General features: G+C 41.3%; 1 protein-coding gene across 1 annotated transcript in view; it reads left to right on the top strand.

Annotated features, from left to right (window-relative positions):
- kdm4b (lysine (K)-specific demethylase 4B) overlaps positions 1-24,783 on the top strand; it is a 48,575-nt gene that overhangs the window by 8,060 nt on the left and 15,732 nt on the right. The window contains exons 5-10 of the mRNA XM_061033842.1: positions 216-409; positions 9,298-9,347; positions 13,291-13,394; positions 15,401-15,538; positions 23,505-23,701; positions 23,857-24,116. Coding sequence (XP_060889825.1) covers positions 216-409; positions 9,298-9,347; positions 13,291-13,394; positions 15,401-15,538; positions 23,505-23,701; positions 23,857-24,116 — 943 coding nt within the window. The remainder of the gene's footprint in view (positions 1-215; positions 410-9,297; positions 9,348-13,290; positions 13,395-15,400; positions 15,539-23,504; positions 23,702-23,856; positions 24,117-24,783) is intronic.

The raw sequence follows: 24,783 nt of genomic DNA, 5'->3' as shown, positions 1-24,783 counted from the left end.
TTATTTATTATTTGAATTGCACATTTTTGTGTAATTCATCCACTAAATGATGTTTATTTGAATATAGCTGCTTCAGAATGATGATTGTAGTGCAATACATTGTTTGACCACAGCACCATCTGGTGGTCTTTTATAGACATTGAGGACCACTTTGTGTGTAGTAAGCAGAACATTCCTGTACATGCCAATTAAAAGATGCCTGTTGTCTCGGTCAGGACGTTCATGAGTGGAACATCGGCCGCCTCAACACACTACTGGATATGGTGGAGCAGGAGTGTGGCATCGTCATCGAGGGTGTCAACACTCCTTACCTCTACTTTGGCATGTGGAAGACAACGTTTGCCTGGCACACTGAGGACATGGACCTCTACAGCATCAACTACCTGCACTTTGGGCAGTCCAAGTCCTGGTCAGTCGCTGTTTTTTTTTCATCTGTCCTATCACTTGTTATTTAAGGCTAGTCACTGGCAGTTGAATTCTGCTGCCATTTTTATGCTCCATAGATTTACACAGTGGCTGTTAAAGAACCCCCAAAGCCAAGTTTGGGTTGCACTCTGCACATCTTCTTTCTGAACTCTGATTGAGTTTAATTACTGATATCGATCATCCAGGGCCTTGTGCCAGATGTTCTTTTGGACCTTTAGAACCATTAGCCAGCACGTCTCACCAGGGTTGGAAATTGACTTTTTCTCCACTGTGACTGGTGGATTCAAAAATCTATCAGTCTCTTAATTTTTAACATGCCATTTTATTTCAACCAGCAGCATAATGTTATGACGCATCATATATTATAGTGATCAAGTTAGGGGTGTACAATATTGACAAAAAATAACATCTTGATATATTGGGGGATGATAGAAATATTTTGCATCCCTCAAGAAGGGGGAAAAAAAAACCTCTAAAATGTAATATTAATAAAAATAAATGATAAAAACAGGTCTTATTAAGTACTAAAAACTGAGTCATTCAAGTAAATATATATATTTTTTAAATCACAAGAGCAAATATTGAGATCAATATTATTTATATGATAATATTTGCACTTAGACCAACGAAAACTATTACACTAACATGTTAAACTAGGCTTGGCATGGTGTGTCTTAAGTCCAAAGTAGTAAAAAGTAGTTTGAAGCCATCTCTGTCGACCGCTTGAATTGGCACCATGTCCTTTGCAATATTATTGAGGCTTAACTATTTTGAGGCTGATAAGAGCTATGTCATCAAATTCTGATTTAACTGCAACGGACTTGACTTAGAGGCAAGATAATCAATTCGTTGTTTTAAAGGATACGAGCTTATATGAGAAGTCAACACAATCATGAAGGTTTCTGCTGGGCAGTGGGAGTTTTGTTTAGAAACATGTTTATAAGTCACTGTGGGTTCACTTCTCAGGACGTGGTAGCTTCTAACTGAATCGGTGTGGTGTAAAGTTTTGTTTCTCTCTCTGAGTTGTGTTGAGTTGCTGCAGCTGTGAGTGCCCCATTTCCTGATATAGCTGTTTCACAATAAAAGCACGTCAACAGCATTTAAACTTTTATTCTCCGGACTTGTTGGAAATAGAATGTGTGTATTATTGCAGCTTTAGAGGAGCTACACTTAGCGGGGATATCCAGAACACTGTAGTGGCTGAAATACGCCATTATCAATTAAATGATATCTTGTTAAAACCAAAAATGATGTACATATGTTGAAATGAAGCAGAATGATGTTATTGAATCCTTTGTTAGAGCAAACTTATTGAGTCAGAGATCTTAACAGGCGCTCCTTTGGCCGAGAGTCACAGCCTGACTTATGTCATCTTGGACTTAAGACAAGCGAGATATCAGTTTAAACACACCTTCAGTAACTAGACAGAGATGCGAATCAGTACTGTGCTACTTTCAAGTGACAACGAGACAAGCCTTTGCAGCAGATAGCCCGTCATTGTAAACACTGACTTGAGGAGGGTCAGTGGGCGTGCAGAACTGCCTGGATCTCCCATGAAGCCAGACTAGAACAAGCAGAAGACCTAGGATTCAATTTATGTTGTTTGTTGTCACAAATCAATCTGTCACGTTGCTTTTAATTACTCCCCATGGCAGCAGGTAGGTTGAGCAAATTCATGTGCCACTGCAAAAAAAAAAAAACATATGTATTTGGCAGGTGTTACCTGTGTGTGTGTGTGTGTGTGTGTGTGTGTGTGTGTGTGTGTGTTCATTTTTCCATTTGCTCTCTCACCTGTCTTCCCTTTTGTCACAGTATGCTTTCCATCCACCTTTCTCCCTGTCCTGTCAGCCTTCTGGTGTGGTGTGCGACACGTGTGGGTGTGTGTTTGTTTGTGTGTGTGTGTGTGTGTGTGTGTCTGTTACCAGTTCCTCCTCTGTGATGTGATCTCATTAAAATCATTTCTATGTCTCCTTTTTCACACCTCTCACTAGGAGCAGGAAGATATCATTACAACCTGTGTGTGTGTGTACATAAGAAATGTAAGTCCTCAAGCTGTGATTTTTGTGTCTGTGTTCGATGGGCTGAGCCGAGTGTTGTCAGTGCCATGCCTATTAAGCTTTGTGCAGGTTTGTCCCATGTGCCTGCTTCTTTCTCCTCAGTTAGTATCAAACTCCAATCTGGACAGATTTTTTTTGTGTGCCTATATTGTAGAGAAAGGAAAGTGGTTCTGAGAGGGAGAGGGAGAGGGAGAGAGAGAGAGAGAGAGAGAGGAATGACATGCAGGCCAGAGGCCGGATTTGAACTTTGGCTGTCCCCTTCACAGGGTTACAGCCTCTGCACATGGGGCATGTGAACTAACCACTAGGTCACTGGCCCAATCTGTGCTGAAGTTTTACTGTTACACTTGTAGGTAGGCTATCAGTATCTTGCTCAGGGACACATCAATATCGATTGAATCACTGACTGAAACAGGACAGATGGTTGCGAAAGCATTTGCATTGAGTAACAGAATCCACATCTTACTTTGGTAGGACAATGGAAATGAGAATAAATGAAAGAAAAGGCCTCTCTTTGATTTTGCTGTTGTGCTTTATAAATTCAAGTGAATGATGACAGAGAGTCTAATCCGCATCTCGTCCATCAAACAAATTTACCACTTGACTTTTCTTTCACTAAAGGTGACACTTACAAAATAGTGTCATTTGACACATGTTGGCACACAACAGATGTATCAGACAGAAGAAGAAGTTGGTGGTTGCAGCTGATGGGATGTAGTTTAGTTGTTGCTATTTTGGAGCCTTTTTGTGCTGGGGAAAAGGACATACTGAAGACATTTTTTTCAAGGCAGAAAATAATAATACATTTATTTGTAAAGCGCTTTCAAGTCAAAGTTCTGTACAGAGCTCATAGAAAATACAGTTTAAAAACATTTCCAATAACTAAAAAACAATTAAAAACACAATCGGACTCTCTGGGAAAAGGAAACTCTACATGACCGTCCTGTCTCTATGACAACAGTCTGTTGACAATGGCCGCTGTATGGCCGACACGGCTCTGTTACTTTTTACTGAATGTTTTTATTTTTGTTTTAGATCGTTTATTTGCTGATCAGACACGGAGCAAAGAGAAAGTGGGATATAAGAGACGATATATTTGGAAAAAAGCGACGTCAACGGCGGCTTCCTGTAAAGTTGAACGATTTTCAACTTGAGCGCTCAGAGCGGCCGCACAATAAAGGCGGAGCGTTTGGAAAAAAAAGATGCTGGGTGCTGCGCTTTTTCTCCAGGTGGCCGCTTTCTGCTACGAACACGCTCTCCTCATTGAAAACAATTGAAAAAAGACACTAGGTGGACACGGGGCATTATGGAGTATCAACAGTAGAAGTGTGTTTTAAATATGCCATCAAAAATAACTCGGTGTGTGTGTGTCCATAAATGTGAGAAACAATGTGCCTTCATCTGCAGTTGGCAAATACTCATATCAAATGTCCTGCTTCTGAACTTATCTCCATCCTCCCTGTCAACTGTTAAGACTTTTTTCTTACCCTGGATAGAGGGACGCACACCGTTCACTTACTTTTTCTCCCTTCTCTTTGCTTTCTTTCAAGTATCATGCTCGGTTTTGTTCTCACTCTCTTTCACCGTCTCTCTCTACTCACCAAGCCTGGGCACCTTCATTTCTCTGAAATTGAATCATTTTCTCGTTCACACTTGTGTGTGGTGGGGTAATTACAGGCTGTTAAACAGAGCATGCCTCCTTAAAACACACACACACACACACACACACACACACACACACACACACACACACACACACACACACACACACCGTCTTCTCTCTCATAGTGCAGCCGTATGTGAAATTAAGTCCATTCCCCCTGCAACCCTGCTCCCATCAAAGTCAGACCCCTCCATAAAGACTGCCACACACACACACACACACACACACACACAGTGTTACAGATCTCAACCTTACCAGTCCACCACTTTGTCCCTGCCTTTATCCATGAATCATCCTTTATTCTCCTTTTTTACTCCCTTTTATGTTTTCATAGCTGCCCCCTCTGCCCCACCACACAGCAGCAGATCTGCTGTCAGATAAAACATTAGCCTTAAAACTTGTGAGGGGGGGTGAGGTTGAAAAAAGAGAATTAAAAGGACATTTGGAAGCATAGCCAGGCTTCAAGTTCCCAGTGAGGGAGGAGTTAATTATGAATCCATCAGTCTTCAACTCACTTTGTAGCCAAAAGGTTTTTGAGCCATTCTGGTTTGACAGTGAGTTTTTTTTTTTTTTTTTTAAGCGAGCGAGTGAGAAGAGATGTGCAGAGCTGTGTGTGTGGTTGTTCTGCATTTTGATGTTGGGTGAGGTTTTTTATATTTCACAGTTCCTGTGGCTTTGTGCTTTAAAAAGAGTCGTAGATCTGCTCATAGTTCTTGTTTTGTCTTTGTCTGTGTGTGTGTGTGTGTGTGTGTGTGTGTGTGTGTGTGTGTGTGTGTGTGTGTGTGTGTGTGTGTGTGTGTGTGTGTGTGTGTGTGTGTGTGTGTGTGTGTGTGTGTGTGTGTGTGTGTGTGTGTGTGTGTGTGTGTGTGTGTGTGTGTGTGTGTGTGTGTGTGTGTGTGTGTGTGTGTGTGGAGAGTTAGCGCTGTACATTTAGTCAAAATACTTTCTGTTTCAGTCAAATAATAAGTTTAGATGAAAAGTGTGATTCACGCTGTCTGCTGCACTGATGATACCTCTGAAGATATTCATATTTTTATGTGAATCATTTGTGAAGATATTTACTGTCATTATATATTTCAAATATAAAACATCTTAAGCATATTTGTCCGCTGGTTTGCAGGGCACATAGAGACCGTTAATATGTGTTGCAAACATTTACTAAATGCTAAATCCTTTAATTTTATTTTTAGCATCCCTGTTTCACTCAATCTAGAAAAACTAGATTTGGGCTGCAGGGTACAAAAATCTATTTTCTCCCATAGTATATGCTGATTTTAATTATAAACAGTTTGAATAAATGATAACTTTAATATAAATCAATAGAAACTTGATGTTCCACTTTATACACGTGGACCTTAAACAGAATTGGCTTCATGGGAACATTGCACGTGCACCCAGTCGGTAGCATGACTGTCGTTGTGTAAAACACACGAAACACATGCTGCGCCACTTCTCATGCTGTCATGACAGCTTAATTCCACCTGCCAGGTCCGCCATCCCACCACAGAGAAATCAAAGTCTTCCTCAGAGAGGTGGAAAAGTTCAAGCCTTCATTTGCTGTGTGTTGTTTTATTTGTGAGTTTCTCTCTCTCTCTCTCTCTGCTGCCGGAGTGACGGACGTGTTGCTGCCATGGCAACTGTGGCCGTATCAGAGAGGGAGCAGGAGGAGACTCGCTGAACGGCTGATTTGTTTAGTTTGATGCTGGGATGGAGGGGATCATCTAAGGGATGCTCTGTGGTTCCGACAGCACTGATACAGAAAAAAAAAAACACCTTCAATGGAATACGTTGCAGGAAAAAACATTTTAGGAAAATCTCCTTATTCGCTGCCTTCATCAGAGTCAGATAAGAAGTTCAATATTAATGTCATCTTCAGAACAGAGATACAGACACACTTAAGCTCAGCACAAACACATTGCTTCACCCTCGCCTAGTTTTATCATCCTGTTTTGCGCCCCAATTTGGTGCAATAAATTAGATCTTGAAAGTCAGAAGTCCAGAGTTGCCAGTCGGATACGTCATCAGGAACGCTCCCTGATGTCGGAACTCCGATTCAGAAACTCAGTGGAACTTCACTAGCCTGAGCTAAACTCCAACATGGATGCTACTTGCATTAACAGTGAAGTTTAAGCTGTACACTACTGTGTTTATTAACAACTGAGTCCGTAGCTTATCCGACTTGTTGCCAACTTGCTCATGGAGCACAGTCAACTTGGGTGTGACATCATTCTGGTTGACGAGTGCAGATGGAGTTTAGTCCATTCAACAAGGTGTAATGTTGTAATGCACTTGGCTGCTCACAAAACACACAAGGCTTTTTTAAAATAACAGATATCAGGAAATCAATAGTTCTGGACAGTTTTTGTGATCACACTTAAGATCGGTGATGCATGGTAGTAAAGTCAGATTATGGTAGGCACGCATTAATGCCTGTTGCTTTGTTGCGTATGAATTAAAAAACAAATCCTTGGTTAGGTCTAATTCAATAGGATAATTCAATATAACTCAAGTTTATATAATTATTATGATCTTTAAACCAAAACAAAGGTGGGTAGGGTAGGTGACCCCATAGAATAGGTTCATTGTCATTGTACACGACATATGAAAAACAATTCTGAGCCACTGCAGAGCTCAGATAGAGGACATATTTACATATTCATCCATATGTCCTTTCAGAACATTAGAGTTGAAACGCAGAGATAAAAGACTGTTTCAATTTACTTGCTCCTCATGAAATGTCACATGCTGGCTCTGCTCTCGGCCTCTGATGTGGGATACTTTTTTTCATCTGAACTGTAAAGTTGCAGGAGGCTGCACCTCTGAAGCTCAAAGCTTTGGTCTAAAGGTGGCAGTGTAGCACCACGTCTTGGCGCTGCACACTGAAATTGACTTCTACTTTCTTTCTGTATATTATTTCTCTCTCTCTCTCGCTCTGTCTTATGCTCTCGTTCATTCTTTTTTTTGTCTCCTCCTGTGTTATCGCCTCTCACATTCCCTCCATCTTGTTCCTTCTTCCACACTTCCATACTAGTTCTTCTCACTCCATGTCATGTTTTTCATATGGTTGTTTGAGGCTGGAGGAAGTGATGAAAGCTTTAGCTTCACCGCACCTTTAGTTCAGTTCCCTTTTTTGGAGTTTAAGCAAACCAGAGGAAATGATGACAGTAATAAAGAGCATTGTATAACTTCACAAACAAACAGATCAGATTCAAGCTTAGCTGGCTGCCTCCCACTCCGTTTTACAAATAAACTCACTTACTAAATGTAGCATCTGACATTTGGTGTAATGGTACAGACTGGAACCTGCCTCATGTGAACTGCACACTGAACCAGCGCTACAGGGCTTTCTGTATTTGTATGATCAGAAGCAAAGTCAAAGTAAGAACTACACTTAAATAGGATCAAACACTAAAATGCACAAAGAAACAAAGAAACATGCACAGCAGTAGATTTAAAGAACACAAGAGTGAAGCTACATGGCTGCTAAGGTTAATGTAACATCCTTCCAACATATTTTTACACTGAGTGCATCTTTTAAAGAGAAAAGTAAGAAATCAGGGGTATTTAAATTCCTTCAAATGCTCGGTGCTGAGGGTACAATAACCCAGCACTCCCAAACCGGTCATTTCTCCCCGTCCTGCCCTTCACCGGTCATTTAATCTTCTAAAGCATGCTCCCTTTGTATCCCCTTCAAATGATCACTTTTTAAGTATTCAGAGTCAGACAATCCTGATATGTAGGACAGCGTTTAAAGGTGGGGTTTGTAAATTCACCCTGCATTGTTATATTCTTTGAAATGTTCTTTACACACCGACAGCAATCAATAAATCCTGTGATCTGAAAAAAGTCCCTGCTTCTCCAGTTGTTGAATCCTGTAAAAACTCAGACCAATCACTGCTGTGAGGTCCTGATGGGAAGAACCAGCCAAATGCCTCCCTGGCTCCCCAGTGTGTATCCATCCACGTCTTTGACGTTGGGCCACAACGGGCTACAAAGTAAAAAAGATGTAACTGGAGTGTGCAGCAAAACTTTTTTCCTTTCAGCAACACTGAGGCAACGATCCAAGGAGAGAGAGAATGTGTTATTTTAAACAAATTCTAATGAAATCAGTTTGCCTATTGTAGTTAAGTTCTTTTTTTCCCCGCATACCTTAAAGGGATACTTCACCCATTTGCATTAAGCTTTGTATCATTAGAAACCTGGTAGTATTTTTGAATGGTCGTGCATCATGCCCTCATTTTCCCCTGAGATGGGAAATCTTTGTATTTCTAAGTCTGAAGAGGAGCTTCCAGTGATGCAAAATGACGATTTGTGCGTCACTGGAAGCTGTTGCAGTTAGCGGGGTGAAACTACAACGCTAGTTCCTCGTATTTTCGACCACTGAAGCTACAGACCAATCACAGATCAGTGTGTGGGAACTCACTCCCAGAATCTAAACTTAACGGCCGCCATATTGCTTGGAAGCTCTGCTCACAGGCGAATATTGCGGCGAGATGGCTGCTGCCGACAGGCCGGTCTTGTGTTTTGGCCGCTGCAGCTCAGCAGCCGAGACATGGTGAGGACGAGGAGCCCGGGCCGGCTCGAGCTGGGGCGGACTGGTAGTGTCGGTGCTCTCACTGTTTGCCTATGGACACAGACACAGAGTCTGTTTTCTGCCAGGAATTTCCAAGATCAATTCTGGAAGAAATCTCAGAAATCTGTCTTGTATCCCAAGACACAATCTTGGTGTCTTTCATCAACATGAGCCAAAAAGACACTTTCTGCCTTTTATCAGCCAAGAAGGCACCAACTTCAAAATTTATTTCACATTTCTACTACAATATGACCCAATGTCAATACGGATTCATGTTTCAACGGGTGAAGTATCCCATTAAGCTATGGAGGAAGCCCTGACACAACCTCATACACATTTATATCAACATTAACATAATAGTGATTTATGTGTTTTCCCCTGATACGAATATTGGAGGGGGAGAAGTTAATTTTCACAATGGAACTTTAAAGAAGAAATAGAGTGTGGTACAGCTTTGTTTTTGACTGTTGTTCAGATGTCAAAATCTAGCCACGCCCCTAATAACCCTTTAGGTTGCCTTTCTTAACAACAAACATGCAATCCTTTGCTGATCATTTCTTTTTTCTCTCTGTCTGCAGGTATGCCATCCCGCCTGAGCACGGCAAGAGGCTGGAGAGGTTGGCACAAGGTGAGGTTCTGAAAATGATTTCATATAAAATCCCTTTTTTTTTTTTATTGCTCATTGTCCTACACACTGAACACATGCCCAACATATATTTACTACACTTACATGTTCACCCTTTTGCAAGAGATTAGAAAGCAAACTTTTCCTCAGCTACATCATGCACAGCACTGTTAAGAACCCTTTTCACCTCACAATAAATACCCCCCTCGGCAGATCCCAGTTTTTCTCTCCCAGTGCTCCTCACAATGGAAAGTGTCGTATGCCCTGTGGACCTCACACTGAAAAATGTTTTGCATGTACGCAGTGGATGACAAACTTGAATATCCCACTATCACACGGCATATGAAAATGTATATTCACCTGGCTGTGCTCAAATGGAGCTAGAGATGGAAGAGCAGCTTGAAGCACCGTGTGCTGTCACCTGTACCCTGTTGCTGCTAAATTATGGACAGAGGCTGTTTCAATAAAAGCCGGGAGGAGGAGTTTGAGGAACCATTCAAAGCCCACACAATGGAGCCTCGACTGTGTGTCAATGGATTGTTCTGGTGCCAAATGCAGATCCTTACTTTGACACACACATTAGATCTTAAGTTTAACAATACCTCCATTAAAAATGCATTACTGAATATTATATCCAAAGATACATCTCCAGACATTTAGGTTAAGTCCCAAATTCAAATAATCAGCCTGAAATAGTATTTTACCACTTTGAGTTTTTCTTCAACAATCTTCGGCTCGCTCAGCCCTATCATTTCTCCTTGCACCTTTCCTTTTCACGTCCACCAACTCTGTTCTCCCTCTTCTTCCCTCCATCCTCTCTTTTGATCAATAAAGGATTAACTCGTGTATTGCATGTTGCTCAGGCCAAGGTGTAAAATGCGGGGATGATGATGATGGAGAGTTGCCCAGTCCGTAGAACATTTAATAGACACACTGTTTGTCCTTGTTGTTGTGAAGAGCAGAGAACAAATCAATAATCACCAATGAATAGCCTCTGTCACCTGCTGTCCTTTTCTTGTGCTGAAGAGGCTCAAAATATTTGATGAACAATGTGTGACTGACAAGCGATGTAGTCAGTAGGGCTGCTTTATGTTGGAATGACAAACATTGCAGTTTCTGTTTTCTGCAATATTTCTATCAATTTTCAAAGATGCAGGCAAATCTATCAAATAAACGCAGCATGTTTTATGAAGAACATTTCTTATAGAATAACAATATTAAACTTTATTATTCTTTGGGGCTTTAAATGAGCAATATGTAAGATCTCTTCTGGATTCAATCTAACAACACTGCGGCAGTCAGTATGGCCTCCTGCTAAGTTTCGATTCTGGTCCTGAATGGTCTGTATTTGCTTTGCCCAGAGAAGGTAGGCGGTTTTAAGGCACCTCCACACGACACGTTTGTCAGATATGAGACCAGTTATCACGGCAAACCAGCAGGTGTTGCAGCGATGGAAGCGGGCATGCACGCCGGCTTAAGCTGTGTGAGTGGACTTTATGTGACACCAGGGAAACATCACTCGGCATCAACAACGGATCCACCTGCTCTCAATTTGATGCCTTGACTAACATAGATCTGATTCGAGTCAGAGATTATGAACAGTGATAATGTTTTCTTTTGAGTTGTTTTAGTTTTGCAGCCTCTAATGTTCTTCACTGCCAATCTGAAAGTCACAGAGCCAAAATTGTTGTGACTTCTGATGTGCTTTTTTGATGATATTCACCTCGCAGTAGTGGTTAAATGGTCCTCATTTTTAAAGTTGTTCACTGCTCGGAGTAGATTCAGTCTTCAAATACTGCTTTGCTTGTCAGGTAAACGGATGCTGCTTTGATGTGCAATGTTCATCCTGTCAGTGTTGTTACAGTACTTCAGATTAAAACATAAGAGAGGCTTGTTAGTCTTCTCTAGCTGATTAACTACATTGTTCTACTATAATTTACCTCATGCTCTGATGTCGTTTGCATTTCAGTGAGACTGTTAAACTAAACCTTTAAGTACGTGAAAAGAGCTTCAAAGGAGTTCTGAATAGATCTGGCTTTTCATTATTTGATGAAATGCCGTCCAGCCCCAAAGTCCAAATACACACTGTAGACATTTCTTATCACTCTCCATGTTGGCATTGAGCTTTCAGTCACAGCCGGATTGCAGCCCTCCTCTCTCCTCTTATCTAAGCAGCTGGCAGTGGGAGGAAAGCGATGCCAATGTTATTTAACAAGCACCCACTGACCTATCAAAGCCCTCGTCAGCACAGGTAGCCAACTGTTTACGACGTCCCTAAAAAGACGGGTAATGGGCGTAGGAGGGGCACATTATGGGGCCGGGACAACGGTCTTGTTACTTGAAAACTCCTCTCCAAACATTTGGCACAGCTTCAGCCGCCGCTCTTATCACTCCTCATCTCTGCATTATTTTAGTCATGACTGCAGACTCATTTGGGTGGCAGGGGTGGGGATGGGATGGGGCGGGTGCACGGTTGGAGGCAGGAACTTAATTTTCAAACTCAAAAGGACAGAATGAAGCTTTAAGTTAATATTACCCCGCGGAGAGTTCAGAGAGCCAGCTGCATTTTAATGGGGATTAATACCCGGGCTCTGCCGGCACATTATTCACCTTTATCAGCTCCAACAAGCAGGCCGGCGATCAGAGAATAGAGGCTCTCTATCCCTCTCTTGCTTTGTAGGGTTGAACAGAGGCTGAAACAATGCAGGGAAAATGAAGGATGAAATGGGCGCCGATTATACTGTCAGTCACATTAAAGTTTAACTCGGTGGAGGCTTGGATGGACCCCCCTTTGAGGCACCGGCGGGTACAGAGTAGGAGAGAAAAGGGATGGAAGAGAAATTCTGGCTTTTGATTATGCAGAGGCCGTCTGAGCCTCTCTGTCTCCCAGAGAAAAAGTGAGCCTTTGTTTTAGAGAGAGAGAGAGATAGAGAGTTGGGGCTTTGAAACCCCAAATGTCAGAGGGGTATATAATGATCTCAAAGCAGTCTGTGTCTTTAAGGAAGTGGGTTGCTTGTTTTGTAACAAAGAGGGGGACGTTGCAAAGTTTCAGCAGCTACACAAGTCTGCTTTGGATCAGATTTAGAAGTAGTACTAGCTGCAAACATTACAAAAGCACAGAATACAAATCGGGTGCTTATGTAAGGTCAGATGTTGTTCTTAGGAGAGCACAGAGGTCAATAATTAAAGTACATTAGTTTACAGACATCTTTTATATTTGTGAGGGAATCATTATGACAAGTGAAGTAATTCAGACCAAGCCTAAGTCAGTCTGTAGCTTCTGTTTTCCAATCTTGGTTGAACTGCTGCTTTTTCAAATGATAATGCAATATCTGTGCAGACTATTTCCTGTTAAGTAGATCTATCCTGTGCAGCCTAGGCTCATTATTTCATTCAGAAGAGGCGGCAGCCATTCCTGTTTTTTGCTGTACTCTTTTTGTGCCACAACACAATCCAGCTGTTACTCCCGTAATCCAACCTGGAGGCACGCGAACAACACATTTACATGCGCTGTGGTAATGGGATTATTCCACACTTCTGGCAATAAATGAATTCACGCCCATGTCAACTGGGAGCCGGATTTCCTTTTCTGGGTTTTAGGGTTAACAATGAAACAAGTAAATAAACGGGTAACTTAGGGCTGGAGAAACCTTTTGAATTGGCACAGCTTATATGTCATTTCTTAATACTAACCTGCCAACTCATCCCTCTTCTCAAACTCTCCTAAAGCGGCTTCCATCACTAAACAGAAGAGTCATGGACACTTCTTATTAAATGATAGTAGTAGCAGAGAGAACTCCCATGATTCCCGTATATGTAAACAGCATAGTGTTTGTTGTTGTAGTGCTTCAGGTTCTTCTTATATGTTGATACTTCAGTATTTCCTGTGTTTTTATCAGTGAATTGTTTTAAATGCTCTCTATTTGTCGTCACCCTATTTGTGCAGGGTTCTTCCCTGGAAGCTGCCAAGGCTGTGACGCCTTCCTTCGCCACAAGATGACGCTGATATCTCCATCCATCCTGAAGAAATATGGCATTCCCTTCGACAGGGTGAGTGAAATTCAGTAACAGGCAGCACATGTTCTTTGTAACAGGCAGCACATGTTCTTTGTTCCCTGAAAAAAAGTATGGTGTCTGTGTTGTTGTCTCCGTGTTTATTCCAGACAGCATTGAATGACAATCACGACAATCACATCACGACATCTCAAGTAAAAAAGTGAAGCCAAAAAAATGGGTTGAAACAACATCACTCATCAGTCCGTGTTCGTTTCTTAACTGTGGCTCACAGGACTTTTGTATATCTCTTCCAAATCAAGTGACTTCAGTCGATCGTGGCTAACAGCGCTAACGTGCACATTTTGAACCTGTTGAGTCAACTACGTCTTTTCCCCCAAAATGTTTCTGTCTTAGAGTCCACTTTAACTTCTGCACACATATCCTCTGTTACACAGAGATATATGGCAAAGGCATTGGTATTAAACTATTAGAAAGAGCTTGAAATGTAGAACTCCTAAAATATTTTTTTTACGTTTTTGTGTATTTTTTCAGGTGTGGGTATCTTTAGAGTGGGCTTATTTTAAATGTTGAATGCCACCACAGCAGAGGTTAGTGGCCTCAAAGCAGACCTCACGACTGCTACAGTCCGTGCTAATGATACAGTGTACGTACTGATCCTCCGTTGTGTCGATGCGTCTCATTAATTGGCTTTTTTCTGCTTCTGCTCTATTCAGTAGGTAATACAAATCCTCACCGTGCAAAATTAATGAAAGACTGTATGCCTGCTCTGTCCCATTTTTCCCCCCTTCAAAGTTCCTCGCTGTCAGGAGAGGGCCCCCCCAACCAACACCCTCCTATTTGTCTCTTTGCTCCCCCCCTCAGGACGTCATTATCACAGCGAACATATAACTTGTTACACACCTACAGTACAACTCTCGTTTCAGGTTTAAAAATAAAACCGCCTTCTTGGCGTTCTTGCAAGAGCAAAAAGCGTGTTTGATATCTGTACTGCTGCCTTTTAGTTGAGGAAGTTTATCTCGCGCTCTCAGCCTCAACCCCCTGTCTCTGCTCTCATGTCTGTCACCTTATCTGGCTTGATGTGTCTCTTGATTGCCTGGATCCAGGCTTCACAGAGAACTTGAGATCCTCAGCCAGGCACACAGGGCTTAAGTTTTGGGGCATGGCATTAAATAAAAAGAACGTGCTTAACTTGTCCTCACATTTTTAAACACTCTCAGAATAACACTGAGCTCATGGGAAGACACTCAACACTCAGCAGTCATGACTCATGTTCGGATGAATTCATTTTGCTCGCAAGTCAGAAAAGTTTAGCCAAAAAGTTTATACTGAGTAGATGAACTCCGAAAGCCTCAATTGCTTTTTAGTTTTATTTTGACGAGTTATACTTAAGAATGAAATAAGATCAGTCTTTTCGTATTTGCAATTGTCAAGTCACAGATGCAATTAGGTCATGAATAATGAAAACTGTGGATGTTGCACACAGACAGGGAACTGGTGAGTGCAGCTGTAAGATGAAGAAGATAAAAGAACGTCAAATGACTTGTATGAACAAGTTAAACATTATTTAAAAAGTATTCTAAGGAAAGGGTCTACATATGTCATTAAGCCCCGACTATGGATTTTCATGGATGATTTCATGTCTTCAAAGACAAAAAGCAAGTTTAGCTTTGGAGTCTTTTTGACTAACAAAAATAAATAATATGCACAATAAATAATATCAAGCATGTCAAGAAGCTACCACATTTACAAATTTGATGAAGATAGTATTGTCCACAGAACAAACTAATAAATGATTAAAAAAATGTTTAATTGGTCCTAAATAATAGATGCTGTTTTGTAAAGGCAGCTGATTCTTGAGACACATGCTTATCTTCTCTGCGCTCACCACTGCAGTGTAGTCATAGATGCAGCCCCGGGATTTTCTTCCACTTCATTCAGAGAGAGAACTGACAATTTCAGCAATGTTCTTCCATTTGTGTCCATGCACATATTACAAATGTTAAATCCATAACTGTTGTATTCTCTCTCTCTCTGAACAGATAACTCAGAATGAAGGGGAGTTTATGATCACCTTTCCTTATGGCTACCATGCTGGCTTTAACCACGGCTTCAACTGTGCAGAGTCCACAAACTTCGCCACCCTGCGCTGGGTGGACTACGGCAAGATGGCCACACAGGTAAGATAAAACGGATTTGAAGCATTGAGATGAAGCCAGGATTAGAAGAAAGACTGGGGGGGATCCATGTTGGCAGATCTGGACATTTCATAGGGCTGACAGGGATAGTCCCCAGCTGTGAGGTACATGTGTGAACAGCGTGGTCAGGAGAATATCTGGATATTTTCAGGAGTGTTGTTTTGAAAACAGCTTAAATCATACTTTTTACTAAAACCATACATTATTTGGTCTTGATGTCTTTTGGAATGGTGGGCCTTAATGTGGAGCTGGCAGGTTGACAAGGCTTGAACAACTCTACTGTTTGGATTTTTTTTTTATCTAAGTGGTGACCTTAGCTTCTTAGCTTATTAGTTTCAGTTGTGTAAATATAGACATGAAAATAGTTCTTTAAAGTTAAATTGGTCAATGTTGACACTACACGTGAAGAGGTTTGATCTGATGTAGGCGATATGGAAAAATATCATATCACGATTTTATCACGATTTTTTTCATACTGATCTTAAGACTAATTTGTAAGTTACTGACCAGTTCAACCAAACTTATTTTCCTGTATGATGTTTTTAAATGCACAAAAACTGTGCTGACAAGTTTAGTCTATTTGAAAAACATCTTTTGTAGGAGGTCTGGAGGTCTCCCACCCAGAACATTTTTAGCACCAGATTCGTCTTTCCCTCGATTTGATCAATATTTATGCACAATTTGAAGGTTTTCTGCACCACTTTGAAATTATGATTTGGTAATGTGTCCTCTTTTTGTATTCATCAGGAACATTTTCACGCAGTGATGCATTTATTTAAAAACATGTAGACTTCAGGTTCTTGTGTTTCTGTTCTATTTAACCCTGCAGAGTTCCTACAGCTGAAGCTTCATACAGGTTACAGCCTTTGTTGTTTTTTATGACATTATTGGACTAACTTTAGTTTAGTTTATATATAGTCAAACATAATACAGAATGTGTTCATTCTGTGACACATGATCAACGTAAGTTTTACTGACAGAAGAGTTTAATTCATAGAGGGGGCGGGACATTGTTGATTGACAGACAGAGTAAACACCAACAGCAACATTTTAAACACCGGGGTTATATCTCCCATCACTGACTGTCTGAGCTCCGCTCTGTCTGACTCTCTGCAGACTGTTAACGTCTCTCCGGCTCGTTAGACGGTTTCTTGTGTCGCTATCCGAGATGTAAACTTAACTTATCTACATAGTTTGCACAGTTAACAGTTGCTCACGCCGTGCTGGTTTAGAAAAATATCGGAACAGTTGCATATAACCGGGATGGAGTTGTTTTTGCGGACTCAAGCTACTCTTAAGTTTCATTTTCACCGCTGCGGAGCAAAAAAGGAGGGGGGGAGATGCGTCTGTGTAGGAGCATAAACCGCAGCATGATAGAATAATAATAATAACTATGCTATTTATATAGCACCTTTTAAAAACACAGGTTTACAGTGCTTTGACAAACAAGAACAAAGCAAACTAAACCAAACACAGAAGAACATTAACAACAGCAAGAACATAACAAATGCAAAATACTAAAAATTATTAAATACAATTCAACAGAAAAGAACCCAAAGTGCACGATACCCAGCAGACATATATATAACCCGACCGTCACAAGAACCATGATAAGAACCCAGGCAACACAAGAACCCAACAACACGAGCTGAGACCAAGAGGAACCAAAGATTTAAAAAGATGTAAGAAACTAAAAGAGCTGAAAAAAATAAAAAGATAACAGCAATAAAGAGCAGTAAAAGAAATAGAAACAAGTGGTTAAAGGATCAAAAAACCCAAAACTATAATATTAATAAAAATAAAAAGTAAATATAAATATGAAACATAAATAGACAAAGTAAGTAAGATGAGAAATTACCAAGTTAAAGCATAAGAGGAGTTAAGATATGAGCATAAATAAAAGAACAGTAAGAAGTAAAAGAAGATAAAAATAGTAAAACCAGTAAGAAAAGACATTAAGAAGACGACATCACACAAAAGCAAGTCTGTAAAAGTATGTTTTAAGAAGGGATTTAAAAGAATCTGCGAGTCTTATCTTAGAATAAACACATAAGTCCGGTTCTACGATCTCTCTGCTTTGGCAGATCGTCAGCACGTTAAAATCCTTCACGATCGTTATATCGCACACCACTAATCTGATGTGCAGCCTGCCTGCTCTGGCTGTTTGGTTCTCCTATAAGATAAAGTAATAGATCATATCAAATGATGAAAGTAGTGGTGGTCCGTCTGCTGCACACCATCTGTTACCAACACGAAGTAACCGTACCCTCAACATCCTTCTTTGGACACAAACTGCTGCTTGGCTGTGAGCCGCTGAGCATGAAATTGGGCATGGGTCGGTCGTGGCCGGGAGCACAACTACAATGTCCTCTGGAAGAACCTCCCCTCTTGTCTTCCACTTCATTTTCCTATTCACTTCCTCCCCTCTTCCCTTATGTGTGGGTGTTCTCAAATCTGTGTATGTGTGTGTGCGCTCCCTTTATTCCTGCTTCCTCTCTACTTGGCTGCATGTCAGATTTATGAGTTGCCAGTTTGCACAAGTACAATTTTTCAGCCTTCTTACTCTCCCCATGTGGCCACTTGTAATTTAAGAACCAGTAATCCAGACTGCAGCAGTCTTCCCTCCGCCCCGCCTAGTGCTCATGAGAGCATCTCCTCTACACTTGTTTCAGTCTGATTAAAAAAAGGAGTGGTCCGTACTGCACTGCTAATCCGGGCCGACAAATTACCAGAGAAGCACCACACAGTGAGGGGAATGTGATAGAGAGCAGGGGCGCTGTCTGCAACTCCTTCTCTTTCTCCAGTCTGTCACCAAGGTGTTTTCATTGTCCCGGTGAAAGTCTTGTAACGTTGTAGTTACAAAAGGTGTCCCCTAGCCAATAGAGCTTAAATTCTGTCAAAACATCATTCATACAGCAGGATGTCCTCGGGGGGTACCATTCATGCTCCTTTCCTATGAATAATTCTGACTAAGGAGGTAGCTTAACCCCCCCCCACGACCCCCCACATCTGTCTTACATGTTGGAAAGGACTTGAGATTCACGTTCTCTGAGCCTTCTTTCTTCTCATTCCCTTTAATAAGTTTGCCCGTATTGTAATTTAAGTAAGTATGAAGTTTTTGGCCCCAACCATAAGTACGTTTGTAAGTAAAGAAATATGTATATAGCGCATTTCACAGGCACATGTCACAAAGTTCTCTACATGTTCATAATAACATAGAGAAATAAAAACATGGCAGATAAGATGACCAAGTAAGCCAAACTTAGAATTTAAGACACATAAGAGAAACGAGAAAATACACAACATATTGACATGTCTGTTGATTAACCAAATGCCTGTGCCATCATGCCAAAGTGTGATGTGTTTTTAACTGACGTTTGAAGACATCGTCAGAGTCAGCAGAGTGCAGGGATGTGGTAGAGCGTTCTACGTTTAAGTGCTATGGTTTGAAAAGCTCTATCACCACGAACTCCATTCTCAAATCTCTCTTCTCTTATTGGCTGAAGGCAGCGAAGCCCCGTTTCCACCAAGTGGTCCAGGTTAGGCTGCCAAATGTACCGATCTGACCCTAAAGGCCGGAGCTAGACACACTGCAGCCCGTTGATTGGTTGAAAGACTCGTCACTTCCTGTGTGAAAGCGCCAATAAATGACATTTATTTTCAAAGTGAGTCGTTTCAAGGCTGATTTTGTTGTTTTTTTGCAACTAATGTCAGAGTGTAGCGTGGCCCATGGATGACCTTGGAGGTGCAGAACTCTCCTGGTCGTCCTCCATAACCAAATCGTACCAAGCTGGTGCTTCATATATCCAAACTCGGCTACTTTCAGCGCCTTATTTTGCCACAGCTTTAGATTTCAAGAGTGATCACAACATGTCAATAAACTGATCTCAGCTGGTTACCTTTTTTTGGAGTCTTTTTTGTTAATACAAAGACTAGATCTACAAAGCTTTCCTATGCCAGCCACTTGATAGTCAAGACTGAAGTCTTGCATTGGCTCTAGATCTTTAACTTAACTCCCTCCATCTCCATCTCTCTCTGTATCTGTCTTTTGCTTAAGCAGTCATCTGTTAACTCGTTTGGCTATCTCCCCTCCCTCCCTCCCACTCCACGGCGAGCTATAGTCTGTCAGCACCAAACAGGACAGTGAGCGATGGGGCTCCCGATCGAATTTGTCACTGTTCAGGGGCTGCCAGCTCTCGACAGAGAGGAGGAGAGAGCGAGCGTGCTTTATGTCTCAGTCTTCTTAAATACAAGCTCCCCAACTGCTGACCCATCTGTCTGACTAACTAAGCGAACACACACCAGCGGTCATCACAGGCTGACTGTCAGCAGTCCTTATGTGCTGTGTGGGTTTGTTCTGACACAACACGTTTATTTCAGACTTTGCAGCCTTAATTAACCTTTTCTCCAACCTCTCTGACTATTCGTTAGGTACATGCCGTGTCATTTTAGTCATTTAGGGTTCAACATTTCATTGTCATTCCTTCAAAGTTACATTGTCTTTTGTAGGGATCTAATAGCCGCCCTGATTCATATACGACTGCATCTATTGTAAGATAAGTTGAAGGTGCTTAGCAACAAGCTCCCTGAACCACTTTAGATCACAAAAGTGGGTCATGCAGATTATTTAAAAATATATGTTGTTGTGTGTTACACCAACATGATGCTGAATTTAAATTCCTGGTGTGTGGTATTCCTCAAGGAAATCCTCTCTCTCTCTCTCTCTCTGTTAAGAGCTCAGTTGTCCTTTGCTGCGGCTTCTGTAAGCTTCAACAAATATTTTTCTTTCTGGGGATATTGAAATCATCCTTCCAGTCTCAAAAAAAAGGAATTGCAGATGACCTAGTCTTTTTCGAGCGATGGGGGGGGGGGGGGGGGTGCATTTTCAAGATTCAGTAAGGTTAAACTAAAATTACGTGTATTTAAAAACTTTCATTTTCACATCAGAAACCTGTCATGTCACACTTGAGGTGCTTGTAAGATGTGAAACTGTCCAAAGTCACCATTTGCCACATTGATCCCCAGCAGACCACAGATCGAAAAAGGCAGCGAAAACTATCACTTCTTATATCATACTTATATATTAAAACAGCAAACACCATGGTTCCCCTATGATGAAGTTAGTAAAGGTGCCAGGAAGGCAATTACAGCATATTTGATTTTTCACATTCACTTTTTATGTCATTGACTATTTTACTCTGAGCTTATCTAAAAGAAGGATCCACCCTTTCCCCTGTAGATACCAGAGCAGCTCTGCTTCACCCAGTCCGTCGAGAGGGCGGCCATATTGAAATGATTGACATTCTTTTAGTGGGTAGTAGATCAGAGACTTCTGGCCATACAATGAAATGCGTGTGCTCATCACAGTGGAAGTATTGCTGGCATTTACCTAAAAAATCAGCAACATAAACGAAACACATGCAGCGATTCAGTTCTGTTTATACTGTTTGTTATGCACACAGTCAGTTCTACAGCTGTGCAGGAAAAAAAAAACAACTCACTGCTGAACTTTTCTACATCGTCTGTTTTGTTTGCATTTCAATGCAGCTTTTGTGAAAGTGGGGTGTATATTAACAGATAAAGAATGGCGGCTAGAAATAAGTAGGCGTGTGAAAAAAATAAGACACATTTAGTTTACAAATTAATTAATCTTGGTCAGCTTTTTTTCTGCAGCATTAAAAACCCTTTGTGGAACAGACATGAGCAAATGAGTGTGCAGATAAGTTGAGTCTCATTTCACAGTTTAAACAGCATGAGCAGCTGGATGATACACAGCCCTGCTGTGCAGAATAGAATGTGCTTTGCACATCTACAATTTTTAATTACCTCCCCAATTGTTTATCATTCTGTAATTTATCGTTCTGCTGATTTCTGCGCTCATCTCTGCACTTTGAACTAAGCAAACAAACATACAGAATTTAAAATGATCAATATCTCAAAAATACTGCCAGTCAAAACTTTGTGTTAATTTGGTACTTGTTACATCCACTACGTCCACTGTTCCTCTGAGTGTCCCCCAGCCTTTCTTAGGCTCAATCACTATAACTTCATTAGGAGCTCAAGTATACTTCAGGGCTCATTGACTGCATGCCTCAGGGTGAGTTTTGTTTTCCCGCATGTTGTGCATCGCCAAATCTGTTTCCCTTCTCTAATTAAGTTTTCAAATGATAATAAAGTGTAACTTGTCCAAGCCCTCAAGGATGGCAGCAATCCCCATAACCTCTTAAATAAACTACAACTATTTCCTACAACACATGACAATCGGACATTTAAGTTACGATCAAGTTTGGAGATATTTCAATTTTGTGTTTGTAACGTCCTGGTGTGTGTCTGTCTTACTGAAGCTTTCATGATAGCAACAATGAGCTGCAGCCATGCTCGCTTACCCCCCTCTGCTCGCCCATGTTTACTCCAACAGTCAGCACGCACGCACGCACGCACGCACGCACGCACGCACGCACGCACGCACACCATATTTGAATGTTTCCGTCTGTCAAGTGGTGTCCACATGAGCTGTAGGCTGGATATTGTTTTTTTCTGGGGGAAGGAGAACTGCTGTGTTCCCAGTAATTGAACATAAGGCTTTCTGCACAGCTCAGGAAATAATAGGGCCAGAATGTAATACAGCAAGCAAGGCACAAAGAAAATATTTTCATCTCCCCTTCTTGTCCCTCGTTTTCTTTTCTTTTCTTTTTTTTTTTTGTTGTTTCCTGCATTCTCAAACTTCTTCCTGCTGTACCTGTCATTTCCCCTCACGTATATTCAGCACATTGGGTTTCATTTTACATCTCTCACTCTACATATTCTCCCTTCACTAGTCAGCCGATTTATTTATTTCACCTCTATTGTCTTAATCAAGGTTTGTCAAGGCATGTTGAGGTGTGAGTGTTTTAATTAATGTATTGATTACCCGTGAGCTCTGCACATGACAACATGAACCTCAATCCTAGCCGCTACACTGACTTGGTTTTTTTTAGGTTTTTTTTCATTGCGTGGATTTGTTTTCATCAAATTCACTTTAATATTTGTTTTGTCCTCAATCATAAAGAAGTTTACAGACCTGACTATTTTTATGTATTCATATTTCATCGACATAGCGCAGTTATGAGAACAATAGTTTTAAAAATCCTCGTTATGGGGAGGTGGTGGCACAGTGGTTAGTGTGCGAGCCCCATGTTTGGAGGCTATAGTCCTCCAAGCGAGCGGCCCAGGTTCAAATCCGACATGTAGCTCCCCACTCTCTCTCTCTCCCTGATTTCCAACTCTATCCACTGTCCTATCTCTCCATGTAAAGGCACAAAAAGCCCAAAAAATAAATCTTAAAAAAAATATTTGTTAGTCTACAGTTTTCAGATTTGTAGGCCGTCAGAATGAATTTGTAACATCCATAGTGAGGATCTAAATGTACTGAAATAAATCATCAGTTATGTGAGGTGTACATTAATAAATGCTATTTTCACACTCCCAAAGTCTGAGCGTGTTAAAGATATAGAAACCTGTCATTGCAGATTCAAACCTTTCCAGCTGTGAATATAACGACACGTTCAGATGTACTATTATTATTATTATTATTTATTTATTTATTTTACAACTCTACAATTTCTTTAATGAATACATTAGATTTCAGTTCTGGAGCAGTCTATCTTTACAGTTTGATATCTACTGCTGCTCTGCCATCCTTAACCATCCTCTTCCTTCATGTTTTCCCGGCTTCCTCATTCATCTGCCACAAACCGTTACCTCCTCTTTTCATTGCTCACTGCTGAGTTCTCAGTCAAAAATAAGAGAAGTGTAGCTCAAAGTGTCATCTGTAGCATCTGCTCTATTTGTAGACACACACCAGCATTCTTCCTCTGTAAAGTTTTCTTTACCGTTGAATATAGAATTTTGGGTTATGCTCTTTGCAGCTCTCCAGTCATCTGCTCCCTCTCTGTTTGTGTTTCTCCAGTGTACCTGCCGTAAGGACATGGTGAAGATCTCCATGGATGTGTTTGTGCGCTGCCTGCAGCCAGATCGCTATGAGCTTTGGAAGCAGGGCAGGGACACGACGGTGTTGGATCACCTTAAGGCAACAGAGCTCAGCAGCCAAGAGCTAGAGCGCTGGAGGGAGGATCGTGTCACGCAGCGCGCAAACCTCCTGCGAAGGTGAGTGACAGAAACCACCTGAGTTTTATAAAGTGTCAGGTTGTGATGCACAGGTTACACTTTATGCACATATAATGTACATATACTCATCTTCACATTATGCATTATGTTATAAGATTCTTTTATCATTAATCAATCTTTGCGCACCACTCTAGGGCCATGCAGAAAATGAAGCAGTTCCGTCGTCTGAAACTGGAGGAGGTAAAGGTGCTGGCAGAGGAGGGCATTGAGCTGAATGCGGCTGATTACCAGCGTCAGGTGGAGGAGCGCGAGGCCCAGCGAAGGAAGGAGAGAGAGGAGCGTTTAGCCCGGGAGGCCATGGTGACCCTGGAGGCCATGGAGCGTGAGGAGCAGGAGGCTGCTGAGGCTGCTGCTAGGGCGACTATTTCTGCATGTAAAGACATAAAACAGGAAGGTGGGTTTTTTCTTACACTAGCGTTATTGTAACATGATCAAAAGCAACACATTTTCTTTCTTTAGATTTCAAGCTGCGTCTCCGATCCTCTTTAACCTTCTGCAGCCGCAGCACAAAATAATGAGAATTCAACTCAACATGAAATAAACAACATGGAGCCTCTACATTTAGCAGTCATTTTTTAAAAATATTTTACACCTTCTCATAACAAGCAGAATCTTGTTGTGTATAGTTTGTGTGCCGGATGTAGGCTCTCATAACACTCCCTTCTACTATTTGTATTTCTCCTCACCCTGTGTGAGCAATGACACTCTGCTGCTTAACATTCTAGGAGTCTTTACCTGGCAACAGTCGTCATGAAATTGTAATTATTTTACGAAAAATACAGTAAGCGGTTCTATACTCGCAAAGAGACTTTTTTTCTTGTGATGAAGCTCTGCTGTCAGTCCGCTGTTTTATTTTTGTATTGATTCCGCAAGGTCTGATACTAGTGTCCCAGCGTGTCATTTGATTGTGTGTTGCTGCGTTGTGGAAACAGGACGCATAGAGTGTAAACAAACAAAGCATATTAAAGCCCCTGTAACGCCTTTCCACTGGTTGTCCCACCGTTTCACCTCTGTGACATTTACATTGAAGGTGAGAGGTTACAGGGGCGTAAATATCCCGC

This window comes from Labrus mixtus, chromosome 3 (genome assembly GCF_963584025.1).
Source record: "Labrus mixtus chromosome 3, fLabMix1.1, whole genome shotgun sequence".
Taxonomy (NCBI): domain Eukaryota; kingdom Metazoa; phylum Chordata; class Actinopteri; order Labriformes; family Labridae; genus Labrus; species Labrus mixtus.
Note: the sequence above shows the minus strand (reverse complement) of the source record. Positions and strands in the feature narration are given on the sequence as shown.